General features: G+C 45.6%; 1 protein-coding gene across 1 annotated transcript in view; it reads right to left on the bottom strand.

Annotated features, from left to right (window-relative positions):
- Nucleotides 1-8,038: 8,038 nt before the first annotated feature.
- Nucleotides 8,039-14,781, bottom strand: part of AATF (apoptosis antagonizing transcription factor) — an 83,826-nt gene continuing 77,083 nt past the window's right edge. Inside the window, exon 12 of the mRNA XM_065418397.1 lies at nucleotides 8,039-8,236. Within this exon, the coding sequence (XP_065274469.1) occupies nucleotides 8,173-8,236 (64 nt within the window). The 3' untranslated portion in view covers nucleotides 8,039-8,172. The remainder of the gene's footprint in view (nucleotides 8,237-14,781) is intronic.

The following is a 14,781-nucleotide window of genomic DNA, read 5'->3' as shown; positions in this document are numbered from 1 at the left end:
GCTAGTGGGCTTGCGTGGCCACCCCTTTCACGCCACCTTTACTCAAGCTCCATCGATCGCCCGGCTTTAAAATGTGTGCTAAGTCTGGGTAGTTCATGCTTAAACCTGCGCTATGTGACGCTTAAAAGCACAAGTATTTTCACCTGTTCTGGTAAGTTGCCAGCCCTTTTCTTCATTTCATCCCCTTTGTAACTTCTCGCGCCATGAAGCCAAAGGCTTAATTTGTCCCGTCGATCGTTCCCGCGATGTCAAACAATTCTAAAACGTGGATGCGGGAAACTCTGAGTTCTGAAATAGAAAAGTGTTGATAGTCAAACGCAAATATACTCAGTGGAATATAAATCAAGGCAACATCCAGCACGTTAACGTTCTTGCCTTCTCGTTACAACACACGGGAGCCGATACTCCTCCGTCGACACCGTCGGCCTGGCTTTGAGAATGGTTGAACGTTTCGCAGCGAAGCGGAAGGGGAATGAAATCGCACCTTGCTTTAATTTCACTTTTCCTTTTCACGCGATCAGTTCCGAACAGTCTTTACCCCCCTGGTTTGTGGCAAGCTACCGAATAGATGCTTTGAAGTGCTAGGAGTGATTCCCGTTCTAGATTTAAATCGATCTAGTGTTTTCCAGTTCTTGAAGCCTGTGTCTGCTTTACCTGTATTGGCAAACTAAGGGCAGAACTGTCAAGTCCACATGTGTCTGTTCTCACTGCAGACAGAGATAACGCAGTGAGTGGTGTACACCCACTATGCAGACCCATGAAACGTTGGACTATCAATTTATTTCTTTTGGCATTCTGAACCGTGACCCAGCTCCTAGACTAGATATGCATTCATAGAAACTCCCGCCCAGAGCTTCCGAAATTGAATGGCAAGGACAGCTAATTTAAATGTTTCCCCCCGCCAGTTAAGTTACAAACATAAATCCAATACGGACTTCGCCCCACACAGGTTTTTAAAAATCTCCACCTCTACTTAATGGTAACACAATTTCAAACTACATTGTATCACGCCGGCAAACACAAAACCCAGCGGTTCCAGTTATTTTCATGCATTGCTTGAACCAGAATCCTGAGGGTTAAAGACATAAATCACCCTAACGAACGTAATAAAATTTAGAGGGGAAAAAACCTATTGAACTCCAGCAATGCATTTAAAACTCTTTAGCCTAAAATATCTACGTATTAAAATGCCAAGCAAAGTACCAAAGCTGTAAGCTTTCAAAAGCCCGAGATCAAAGCGCTAATATCATCTTTTAATTTAAACCTTGTGTTGCATCAACAGTCTTAAGAGGGATGAGAGAGATCAAAACAAAAACTGAAACAAACTGTGGCTTTGTAGCTGTTTTTGTTGTAGTCTCTTCTCTCAATTTGGGCCACGAAATAGGTCAGCTCCATTACTGATCGGCCGTCCCACAAATATTTAAAACAAATTGAATTGCACACCCAATACCCATCACAATTACGCCAGGCACAATAACTAAATTAGCAATTCAACAAAATAATTGGAAATGCGATTCTCTCTATTCCACAGGCTCCCTCGGGGGTTTAGCCGATCCAGGGGGGGAAAACTCCGCTTTACTAATTCTGCAGCTAATTAGAGACACGCTTGTAAATGAAGTGGTTTGTCTGAAACTTGAAATTCTCTGCTGGGGGAGAGGAATAATTCAGACCCCCCAAACGCACACACGCCTAGCTGATCTGCAAGGTTTTTAAAAGGGTATAATGCACATACAGCTAGGAACTAATAAGCAGATATATCAAGAATGAATAACGCATTAATCTTCTGGTGGGAAAAATCTTTCTTACTCGCTGTTAACTGGCAGTATTAGGAAAACTTAGTAGAAACCATTCCGGTATCACTGTCCTTACAAATAACCATTTACACCTTTTGACCGTAAGATAGTCCTGCAATGAGAGCAGGAGCGTTTTCTGCTAACTCTCCACACCACCCCGGCTACCGTTCTGTAGAGACGGGGAGTCTATGACTAGCCACAGCCAGGTAGACAATGGTTCACCGGCTGTTTGGGGGGGACGGAGGGATCAGTGGTTTGAGCGTTGGCCGGCTAAACCCAGGGTTGTGAGATCAATCCTTGAGGGGGCCCTTTAGGGAACTGGGGTAATAATCTGTCTGGGGATTGGTCCTGCTTTGAGCAGGGGGTTGGACTAGATGACCTCCTGAGGTCCCTTCCAACCCTGATATTCTATGATTGTGGTAGAGAGCAGGACTCGGAAGCCTGGCTCCCCTTCGATTTGCTGCGTGACCGTGACCCGCTCATTTGATTTGTTTGGGCGTCGTGTAATCCTCTGTAAACTAGACCTCGTACTCACCTGTCCCGCAAGACTAATGGTGGGCATAATTAGCGTGCACACTCCAAAGCCTGATACGAGCTCAGCATTACCACCACCACCACCGTACTGGTAAGGAAAAGGAAAATGGGATTGGTAAAAGTTGCCTACAGACACAGACTTCTACAACCGCCACTATAGCCTGACCCTGGCAAACAGAAAGATTTACTGACTTCCTTTTCCAACTAAACGCGTGCCCTACACAGCATTGGGCAGCCACCGTTAGCCCAATACTGGCATGGAAATCAGGACTGAATATTTAATAGAACGGCAGTGGCTGGGGTAGGTTTCTATTAAGGTTTGAATTTTGCAGGCCCGTAGAGTCTGTGTTTAGGGGAGACCCAGGAAAAAAAGACTCCTTAGTTACAACATGGAATTTACAGCCCAGACTGAATTCCAGAACTCTGAGGTACTTACTGAGCCTATGAAACACTTAGTCCTTGGGTAATTTGCCCTTTTTTGCTGTCGGAATAAGCTTTGCGTCCTAGCTGGTCTCTGCAGTAATTCGCATTGACCACAATAACACCTCCTAGCGAGGGCAGAGCTGATTAACCGCAGGCTGCCCTACCGCTGGACTCGGCCAAGTAACCACTCGAGCCGCTCCTGGAGATGGCTCTGATTAACCCCTACTCAAGAATTACACAGGCTGCGTTTCTCCTGCCAGCATATTCCAATCCTGGAAACGTACCATTTTCACATCAGGAATAAAGAACTGACCTTACCAGCAAGGTTAGCAGATGAAACGGGGTCCTTGCAGGCTAAACCCTGCTTTCTAAGGTTCCCTTGATATATCACACTAACCAGGTAGGGGGGGAAGAAAAAGCCTGCTTAAATGCTGATAAGTAAATTCAAAAGCATCCTTAGTAGGGCTTTGAATCACTCTTATCTCCTCAAACAATATGAACCAGAAGTGATCACATTTAAAGTGTTTCATGTGACCCTTTTAACATTACCTCCAGCTCTTCAAACCGAGTGCTGCAGCTACAACTTTAAAGGACACAGGAGTCAAACCGAAAAGGAATTTTAAACTGGGCCTGTACAGTCAGTTCCCTCAAGTCAAAGCAACGTAATCCTACGCCGAGAAGAGACGCCGGCCAACTTGTTGGAGCGGTAAACCCCAATGTCGGATACGTGCGTCTGGCTTCCTTTGAAACGTCCTTAATGTTTGCTCTGACCGCGTAAGCGGCGTGAAACAATTCCGCCGACGCCAACTTGGGAAGCAGCTAATTTCCTCCGCTTGATGTCCTTCAGATTTGTGGCAATTAAACCGTGAGATGTTTGGTAATGATGCTGGCAGACCACGTCAGAGGCTTTTAGCTGTTCAGAAAATAAGTGCTGGTATTGTTCAACATGCGGGGGAAATACTTCTGGAGTGTCAGCCCACGGTCTTGCTGGTATGTCGGGGGGGGGGGGGGGGGGGGGGAATAAACCAGGCCTGCTGCTGTGTTGGCTTCTGAGCAATGCTTGGGATAAGGAATGATGTGGAGGACTTCATTGCATTAGCCACAGCAGACTGTTACGCTGAAAGACAGATCACACTGACCGGCTACGGCTACTTTGGCAGCCTGTAGTTTTAGGAGCGTCAGGCATGCTCTGATCAGTAGGCTACATTTCTTTCTACTAAACATGAGCCTGTTAATTGACACGATATTGCTCAACACACTATTACACTGAAGCCTGCTTCCATAAAGCCAGCCTTCCCTCTGCTCGCTGTGACCTACATGTGCTGTAATGCTTCTCCTCTTCCTCCCCCTCCTCCTCCTAAGGCTAGGTCCACGCTACCCGCCTGATTCGGCGGGTAGAGATCGATCTTCTGGGATCGATTTATCGCGTCTCATCTGGACGCGAGAAATCGATCCCAGAAGCGCTCCCCCGTCGACTGCGGAACTCCTGCTCGCCGAGAGGAGGAAGCGCTGTCGACGGGGGAGCTTGCCTGCGCCGCGTGGACCCGCGGTAAGTAAACTTAGTTCGATCTAGGAAACGTCGACTTCAGCTACGCTATTCTCGTAGCTGAAGTTGCGTTTCCTAGATGGATTCCCCGCCCCAGCGTGGACCAAGCCTAAGACACAATACAAATATAGAGGCTTTGTCCACCCCCCCCCGACAGCGCTAGTTAAGTAGCACTACTTACCCTTGATTCTTTGTGGCTGGATTTCGCCACTCAGCCAGCCAGCTCTCCCTGCAATGTACGAGGGCATGAGACTGTTGCAAACTTCACAGCATAAGGTCGTTATTTGGATCCAAGAGCAACAGTGACATTTGCTACGTTTCTGCCTGGCAAATTTTGACCAGTCAGAGCCCTGGAAAGATAGGAGAGAAAAATAACCAATGTGCTTCTGTGCTACCTACGACTATTGCTTTGCTGCAAGTGGACATAAAGCTTTATTCATCCACGCTACATACATTTTGTAAGACAAAGTCAATGCTCATCTTGACACAGATATTTGATAAACCCAAGAAAAATGTTATATTTTCTACAGGGGACAGGAACCGTCCCCCACCCGCTGATCAAGAGGGCCGCAACTGGACCGTGGCCAGCAAAGGATCACGATGCAACGCGCTCGTCGGTTTCAGCACTGGCATTTCCGTATTGTTATGCGGCCATGTTACTGTTCTACAATACACTGCTACTGTGATGCTAGACGCATCTCGGGTGCCGAGTGCCAAGGAGAGGGGGGCCAGCTTATTTCGGAATCAGCTGAACAATGGAGCTAATGTCTATTGCCCGGCTGCAACGCATCGTCAAGGTGAATCTTTGGAACGCTCTGCCCAGGTTTACTTAAAGCTAAGAACTGAGCCATTTTCTAATTCCCTATTGGTTATAAGATGCAAGTTTGATGCCACTGAATCTATTCGTGTTCCGCATTTAACCGAAATAGAAGTGCCTTTACCCTGTAACTAAGAGACTGAGTATTCAGTCTCCTGAATTTTCAATCAGCCTCCAGTATGAACTTGAAAAAAAGAAAATATTTGGCTTACTGGTAACTTTCTGTTCTTCGTGTTCCTTGATACTGGGGCGTAGAGTTTGGATCGCGCCATCCTAGCGTTCCTAGCAAAATAAAATAAGTCCACTCCACACAAAAGGAAAGGGATGCTTCCTTCTTCATTAAAAAAGCCTCTGAATTCAGTCTTGATAACGGTTCTGAACTCATTTAAAAATCAGCATTAGCCCCCCACACAAAAATAAAGTCTTAGATTTTATTAAAATGCAAATCAATCAACTAATCTGTCTTTCAGGTAACAGTTGAATAGCAGGATCCGTGTCAATTAAAATAGTTTCCAATTTATTCTTTGCTGGAAGGAGGGTGGTATCCTGAATTCTAAAACCGCCTTGTATGATTATGTATTTTATACCATCTCTGCTGTCTCATACCTTTCATATGTTCTAGCTAATGAAGCATATTTTCTCTACATATTTTGGAGTAACGGATATTTCAGTGTTATGCAGGCTGTACCAATAGTGGGGGGGAAATCCAATACTCCATAAATTCTGGCGGATTGTCATATTTATAGAAGCCAGTATTAATGTCTTTCATCCACCTGATTAGGTGACCACAAGTCAACATATGATGTATAAAATACCCAAGGAGGTTATGTTATAACCAAAGCTGAAACAGCTCCTGCTGAGATGTACTAGTTTATAACTGGCCTGATTTCCAGCAGGGCAGAGCTCCCAACAGCTGCCACTCGGGTCAAATCGGGCCACTTATTTAGGAACCTACAGGTCGGTATTTTTGGAACATTTTGGCCAGTGCTTTCACCCAACCCCCACTGGATGAACATTCAGAAGTTCCAAAGAAGGGAACGCTTTTTCTAATCCTCGTCTTATTACAGACAAACGTCAAAGCAAAACAGACCGTTTTAAATGATCGAATAAACATGCCAAAAAAAATGACGTACCTTTACATTTTTGTAGAAGCGCTTTGAAATTCCTCAAGCTAAAAAGCACCATGCACATGTTATTAATTGTCCTTATTAATTTACCACATACTACAGCAAGCCAAAGAACTGAGATAAGTTCTCAAATTCAGATGGAGAATAGATCACTAGCATTGCAATCTTCTTTGTTAGGATCACCTCGTCAATGCATCGAGACGTGACTAATGATTCAATGCTTCTCTACCAATTAAAACGGCTGTGGGAGCCAGGACTCGGCTCACCAACTGATCTTGTGGCAGTGGCCTCTTCGTTTCTCAGTTAGTCCATCTGTGAAAGGGCTACAACAATGCTTACCTCCCTTTAGGGATGTCATGAGATTTAAGCAATGGTCGCAGAAGTCTTCAAGCTCCTGACATGACAGATGCTCTGTAAATGTCATTTGAATGAACCAAAAGAATACAGACTCCTTTGTTGTGCATTAAAATAAGTAACAGGTTAAAGACTTACTTTAAAAAAAAAAAAAAAAAAAACCTTGAAGAGAATTGCTTAATTAAACTAGCATCTATCCCTCAAATCCACATTCAGACACACCCGATGCATTCACTGCACTGTCAACACTTGGTTAGTCAATGTACAGGCTATTTTAATCAGATTAGTTAAAGAACAAAACAGAGCCAAGGTAGTTAAACAAGTCAATGCAATGGCCATCTCGCTGTTATACTACAAACATATGCACACATTATTTATGCAAGATAATCTTCATCTGAGATTGGTCACAGCAGGCTAATAAATCCCCCTTATGGGGATTTAATGTTCAGCTTTTGACCTTCCGATGTAAAAAAACAAGTGAATCATCTCCTCTTGCCAGATTTACACCGGTGCTAACCTCTGTCGAAAGTGTGTCACTAGTGGAGAGAAACGGACGAGGCCTCAAAGCATCCTGATCGGCAACAATAATGGTGTTCACGATCAATGCTGAACTGAAACTTCACAAACATTTTCCAATTGCAAAAATATCCCTGGTCATGCGCGTGGGTTCAGCTGGGAGCCGTTCCATGACTGACCTTTTATGCACAATAAGCAGTGCTTTTGGAAGCCCAGGCGTTTGGACTCTTTGGAATTCACACAACCCATGGATGGGGAGCGCCTTTTTCCAGCCACGTTAATGGCATTTTAGCCATCGGCTCGGTCAATGCACAGCTGCGGCATTCGAAAATACCGCCGCAGAACCGTGCATTGCAAACGAAGGTTCGGGAAGTTGGTTTAACGCAAACGTAGGTCCCCATTCTGCAGTATGATCTGCTTAAACAGCCACCTTCGGAGCCCCCCTAATTTCAGTGGGATTCTAGACAGGCGTGAGGCTCTACTTGTGTCGAGAAGATTTCAGGATCAGGGCCACAAATACCAGATGATCGAAAAGGGAAGGGTATTGTATGTTCTTTAATTCTAAACTGAATTGCAAAAAATATATGGGGGTGCCCTCTTGCCAGGGTACATTTCCTTCTTAACTCTGATTTGATACTGCACAATTCAGCCCTGGTGTCTGCATGAAATAAAATAATCCTCAGCAAATTACAAGACATCCTAACAGACAAGACAAGACCCGCTTTCTGAGTGAACTTAAAAGGGAAGGGTGCTGGCGCTTCCCTGGACATGACATTATCCACTTCACGCCGGTCTTGAAATCCAAGTTGTGGGCTGCCGCGTGGCTAAAAGCTCTCTCGGCGAACCCCGCTGCGGCCATCGCTAAGTGAACCACGGGAGTAGAGCTCTGAGCTACAAACTGCCCCGTATCAAACGGACCAGATGTGACAACGTGGCGGCAGCTTCCGGCAGCACAGAGGCAAGAGTCCAAATGCACACGAAGGAGCCCGCTGGGCTTTAGCCAAACGCAGAGAACAAAAGTAAGTGTCTGTGCATATGTTTTCGTTCTGCAAAGGCTCGATGCTAATTCTGCTTGGGTTCTTCGGGATGCGTGATTTTGCCAAACAACGATCGATAAAGCTCCGTCCTGGGAAAAAGGGAGAAAGGGGGGGAGGGGAATAACTTTTCAAGGTCAAATTGGAAGCAAGAGGCAGGCAGCGCTACCGCCCGCCGCTTCAAATGAAAAGGCCGTCGTATAATTAAAAATGCATACAACAATCTTTCTTAATAAATACAAGTGTAGGGAAGAACTTGCGTAAGACCAATCGCATGCAGTACAGAAATATGTAAATATTTCAGTGTGGCTGGATACCATCTCTCTAGGGAATGAGGTTTTCTATAAGTTTGCCCTTTACAGACAGCCTCTTCAAGTAAGAAAACAAGATTGAATATTTTAATAGGCTGTATGAGAATGCAATGCCATAAGGAGGATTCAATCAGACAGCCTAGGTGGGACTATAATTTAGTTTTCATACATTTTCTTGGATTTGACGGTACTTGAAAAACAATGAAAATGACCCAGCAACAAGATTCCAATTAATATCACATATGCAGCAGTTGCTGATAAGAGAAACAAGTTTCCCTTTAAAAATCACCATATCCTAGGCTGGTTTTCTTTCGTTATTTTTAAGCTTAAAACCTAAGTAGTCAGGGAAGGTGTGTGTGAGGGGGGCATTTATTTACAAACTTCAGCTGCAAAACAGAAATTCATGTGGTCATGGCAATCTCGAGAACCCTTAAGGAAAAAGCATTCGGACGGGGCTACATTCTGAGCTCCCAGTTGCACTCAAAGTAGAGAGGACACAGAAATACGGCAGGTAAAACTCACAGAAGAGAAACTACCTCCTTGCCGGTGCTGCTAACGTCGTCTAGGATTATTAAACCAAAGAATTTTAAATAAAATCAGAGGTGACGATCACCCAAAACTCAGTGAGGCCAGCAGCTGCTCAGCCATGATTTTACTGGGATTTGGGGTGGAGAGGGACCCTTTTCTGTCTAGTTAATTAATTAATTAATGAGAGAGATGAAATTCAGACCTGGACTGAGATTTGGGCCTGTGTCTATTAAATATGTAAGTTGTTTCCTAAGAAATATTGTGCACATGCACATCGCACACTAGACTATTATGAATGATACATTGATACAGTAGACAGAGACTTATCAGCTGCCGAGGAAAGCACTTATTTGTATGCCCTCTCCCCTTCATCAGATTTTTCCATTTAGACTGGAACTGCCTATATCTGTGTACACTTGCAGTATTAGCACTAAGGGGCAGCAGTCTTAATAGCGGCCTCTAGGTGCTACCGGAATATAAAAAGAGATTATTGTTCATATTGTGACACACTTACAGTGTGTATATAATTTTTCACACACACACACACACACACACACATTACATAAACAGCATTCCCAAACAGCCCTAAAGAATGGCTTGACATCACTTTCCTGAAGGTGACAGCTAACAAAACCACACCTGCACTTTCACAGAACAATACAAGGGAGTGTGGGACACACACACACATTTCCCACACTGTCTGCATTAGAAACGCCCAGGCAGACGACATGTCTAACCCTGGCCAAGGGCCGCTGGCTAGCCTGCCAAATGCCCTCCACACAAGAGACCCAGACTCGGCACTGTTTCCTGCAACACTCAGGGAGATGAAGAGCTAAAGAGGCAATCGGTTAAATCCCAAAAGGAAGGGAGCTTATTAAACTACATTTAGACCGATTTAACATTGAAAACCCGCACAGGAGGCCACCATCTTGGCTGAGGGGAGCTTGGCTTCACTGCTAAGTGGAAACAATGAGCGGCAGGTGGACATTTTGAAAAGGGGCATCTTTGCTACAGGCAATTTTATCTTCACTCCTATTGAAAATGATCAGAGATGGCCGCCATTTTGAAAAAGGTGACTACTTTGTGGAATTTGCGGTACAAGAGCATTACTTATCAGCCATCCTCTGCTAAAGAGGCAACTTTAAATTACGAAGAAAAACAGCAAACAATGGCCATTCATCCTGAAATGCTATCTGCAAACGTAACCGTTGCATGAGATTTCAGTCAGTTTTAACCATATGGGAAACTGGAAGAACCTACATTAGCTCATTAGTAAGATCATTCGGCAGATCAAAGCAAGTTCAATATAACGCGGTTTCACCTATAACGCAGTAAGATTTTTTTGGCTCCCGAGGACAGCGTTATATCGGGGTAGAGGTGTAGCTGTATTTAGTGGTTGAATTCGTGCTTTCAGCGCAAAGCTCAACTCAGCCTTAACTATGGAACTGAAACTGGAGTGTCCAACAGAGAGAGAGAGAGAGAGAGAGAACTGTTTAATCTATGACAGACTCAAAAAAAAAAAACCAACCCCCAAACTCTCTGAAAAACGGAGCTGACATTTGAAAAAACTGGCGAACCCTGGACTAGAAGCAAGCAAGATGGCAGGGCTAGAATCCTGGAAAGGCTCAACTGAAATGCACAAGGTGCCAAAAACATGGCGCTTGGGGACAAACTGTGCCACGCACGCCCTTCGGACATGACCAAACACAGTGAGGAGGAGTGAGGAAGAGCAATTCTTCACTGGGGCCAAGCTTTGTTTGCGATGCAGATTTGCAGCCAGCCCGAGAGGCGCAAGAGAAGGTGGAAGTGGGGAAGTTTAGGTTCTGGTGCGAGCCGTTTCGTAATGAACGACAGGGGGAGGCCAGTGGCTCTGGAGAGGCACAGCTTCTTCCAACGACAATGTGCCACGGTCACTAGGTCAGAGAGAAATCAGCTGTTTTAAGTGGGAAAACTCAATATTGCATGTTAATAACACGGAGGGGTGGGAGGGAGAAGCTCTCTGTCTTCTGTCTCCCTCGCAGCTTTATATGGTATAAATGCAGAATAGCCCAGTGGAACAAACAAACCAAACTCCCCTGACAGATACAAACAGCCCTCTGATTCTACTCCTGACCGCGGCTTTAAAGTCAGCATCTGCAGCGCGCTTTTAAAATAAAATAAATAAATAAATAAAGAGCGCTGTGTTACTCTGGCTCTGCTACTCTTTGCAGCCTCCCTGCCTATTAACCGATAAGTATCACTGTCATTTGCTGTTTCAATTGAGAAATTAGATAGCATAAAGCAGGCAGTTTTACTGACAAAAAGGACGTTGTGACTTTAAGACTCCATCATTTGACTGGGGGGGGAGAAAAACAAATGCAGCGAGCGATGCTATTTAGTCCTTCACAATCATAGCCTTCCAACCTTGCCTTGCTTGCTTGAGCCAGACCCCATCATTACCACTGAGCAAATGTTTCCACTTGTACTGCAATATCAGTGAAATTCCTGGGCAGAAAGCAGCAGTTACTGTCCGCAGCAGGGTTCACATGTCAGGAGCGGAGAGGGAAATGCTGAAACCGGTGTTTTGATAGAACATCATTTCACACTCAGGTGGGCAAAGCTGACAAACATACGCCGGTTGCTCATGTCAAAGTAACTTGAAAGGCTGAGTGGTTTGGAACCTTTTAAGGAAACGTCACCGATTTCACTCCTTTCCTCCCTCCCCAACCCCCGACACAGCTCATTTTAAACAGCAAGGAGTACTAATCGTATTGCAGCAAACGGCCTCAGAAAGATACATTCTACTGCCAAATGCATCACTTTGCAGGCTTCCTACAGACACAAGGCTCCTGAGGTCTCATGAAATAGAGGCATATGCACTGATTATTGCCCCACTAGAGCCTCGGGCCCCGTTACGTCCAGATGAAGGTTCTCCGGTCAGAGAGTAACTCCGCTACTCACACCAGCAGACGCTCACGTATACGCTTTTCCCATCCCGTGCGTTCGAACTCCAGCACAGAGGCCAGCGGAGATCTGCAGCTGCTGCCGTTTTCACACCCACCAGGCACTTCTATTTGTACACTGGGGCTTACCGCCATTTCGGGCTCTTTGCTAAGATCCAGTCTTGTGGTCTCCAGGGCGTGTGGGAGATTCTCCCAGTTGTGTTCTGGTTTTGTTTGTTTGTTTGTTTATTTCTAGGACCCATCACGTTCACTGGCAATAGGACAAGCCACCATCAGATGGCATCCCATGAAAACATTGACTCTGTCATTACTTCTAAATCATACGCTCAGCACCGGAGATACCAGACCTCAAATAAACTTTTGGATGGTGCCATGTGACCAGTCCCAAAGAGGTCTAATTCAACGCTGTCCCTCGGTAGGCTTATAGCCAGCAGCTTACACACATTCTCATTCTGCTCTTTGGCACGTTGCCCTCACACAATAAACAAGCTGCTCTTTTTTATCCATAACCCACATAATAGTTAAGGGTACAAAGCCAGCCAGTTAACTCACGTTCCAACTCCTCTATCGTCAGCCAAAACAGATCCCAACAGAACACACCCCATAGACCTGGGGTGGCACATTTTGGGGGGGCCTATAGCACTAAAACAGAAGCCGTCCAATCCGCAGCGTTGACTCTGCTTACAGACAAGAGTAGAAAGCTGCTGCCAAACTTTCTGAGAGCCGAGGAGATTTTGCAGAATATCGTTTCCTCTGAATTGAAGAGGGTTATTAAACTCTCGCAGGTATCTGTCTAGATAGGTCTAATTGGGTCATAGCTCCAGTATCTAAGTGCCTCACAGTCATTAAGATATTTATGCTCACGGTACCTTTGTGAATTAGGGAAGTATTCTCCCCATTTTACAGATGGGGAAGCGAAAGACTGACATCCAAAATGACAGAGGGAGCCTGTGGCAGAAGCAGGATTGGAACCCAAGTCTCCCGAGCCTTTCCCACAAGGCCGCCCTTCCGCTATTGTACATTCTGGGTTCCGTGCACCAGGTGCAGAAGAGAGTCATTATACAGAAAGGGGAGTCACAAACCCTTTCAGTGGAACGTGGGTTGGCAATATGGGGGATATGAGGCCCCTTTCATTAGGGTTAGATGGGACTGGGAGGAAAGTACCACTAAGATCACAGGATGCGAAAGGCTCAGAATCCCTGCAGTAGGACATATTGGAACGGCTACAACAGGAAATGGGGACTGTGCTAAATGGAGTTCTGTACGTAGGAAGGATCCAAAACAGATGCCCCCAAGATGCAGTTAGCCCTGGTTGGGAGCCATCACACTATTACAAAAGCAAATTCAGTGAAGTACCTACCTCCCCACCTACCCAAAACCACATCACATTTAAGATGCGCACGCAAATCAACAGACGCCAGCCCCTGCTGGGCTCTCATCAGCCACTCACACCGCAATGGCCACAGAAGAATGCGCTAACATCCTCGGTACATTCAGTGGCACAGCAGGTACGACCTACCTGCCTGCACCTGGCAGCCAAGCAGTGAAAAAGGCTGATGGCTCGTGCTAAGGACGCTGTGCCTGCTTTGAATTTCAAGCCTCCGGATTTGGTTGGTTTTTGAGTGCACAAATGCATGCCCAAAAAGCCACGGCTAAGTCAAATTACACAGCTCAGGCTAAACTCGGCTTAACAGAGAAGCACTTTGAAATTTAAAGTCACTGCCCTGCCCCCTCTTCCCTACACCCAGTTAGTTCTTTCCCCCCATTCCCCAGTGTTGTAATGAAGTTTAAATAGAACGAACACACACACGCACGCACTTACTCTTTCTGGACAACCCCACACACACGCACACAAAAAGTGAAGGTACTGAGTTTTTGTACGGTACCAAGCAGGCACCTGCCAATAGCAGTAACTACTACCTTGAACATTTACTGTCAGCATGGCTTGTGACCCTTTTCTCTAATGGGGCACTGATGGCTCAAGGTTTCTCCTATTTTTGTTTGGTTACTTGGTTTACTCTGAGGGTAGAGGCGTTCGGGAATCAGCGTTCCATTGACACGGACCTCAGGGACCAACATTAGCAAAATCATTTTTAAAGCAAGCAAGTCCGGTAGGGGCGTTAAAAGTAACAATGCATCTTCCTCAGTTGGGTGATGCTGCCTGAACACAGAGAAGCTCCAACGTTCAGAACACCACGTCCCGCAAGGCACAGCACAGGGATAACTTGCACACCACACGCAGAACGGTCCCGCCATACCATCCAGACTGCTCTGCTGTGTTGCCCCCTCGCTCGTAAGAGTGGATAACAACAAGCCCTTTAGGCTCGCAGGCATGGGCCTGTGTGTTCCACATTGAAGTCAAAATTCTAGCAGGGCTACCTGAAAATTCCAGGTGTGAAACAAACTACGAGCCAGCTCTGAGAACTGACTGACTGCTGCTGGTGCTGAGATTACACCGTGCAGAGAGAGGTTATTTGTAAATGGGAAAGGGGGAGGGGATTGTAAGAAATGTTTTAGCCAGCCAAAAAATGCCAACCCTTTAGTATTATTATTATTAGTGCTGCTGCATAGGCTACCTTTCCCCTGCAGCATCTCCCCTCCGCAGGATTTCACCATGCAGAGAGTAAAACTCATCAATCCTCCAGGTTTAACCTTGTCTCTGTTTCAATTCACCGGGGTAAGTGTGGGTTTTAATACTTTCAGGCCCCTGAAGGCTATGCATAATGAACTCGGATTTGGGCTAAAAAACATATAATTTCCCCCCCACGCCCACATATATTAACAATCAGATTTGAGCCAGGGAGTCAAAACACCCCACCCCAAGTCAGTAAGGGAAAGGTGACTTTAGCACAAAAG

The sequence above is a fragment of the Emys orbicularis genome, chromosome 17 (genome assembly GCF_028017835.1).
Source record: "Emys orbicularis isolate rEmyOrb1 chromosome 17, rEmyOrb1.hap1, whole genome shotgun sequence".
Taxonomy (NCBI): domain Eukaryota; kingdom Metazoa; phylum Chordata; order Testudines; family Emydidae; genus Emys; species Emys orbicularis.
Note: the sequence above shows the minus strand (reverse complement) of the source record. Positions and strands in the feature narration are given on the sequence as shown.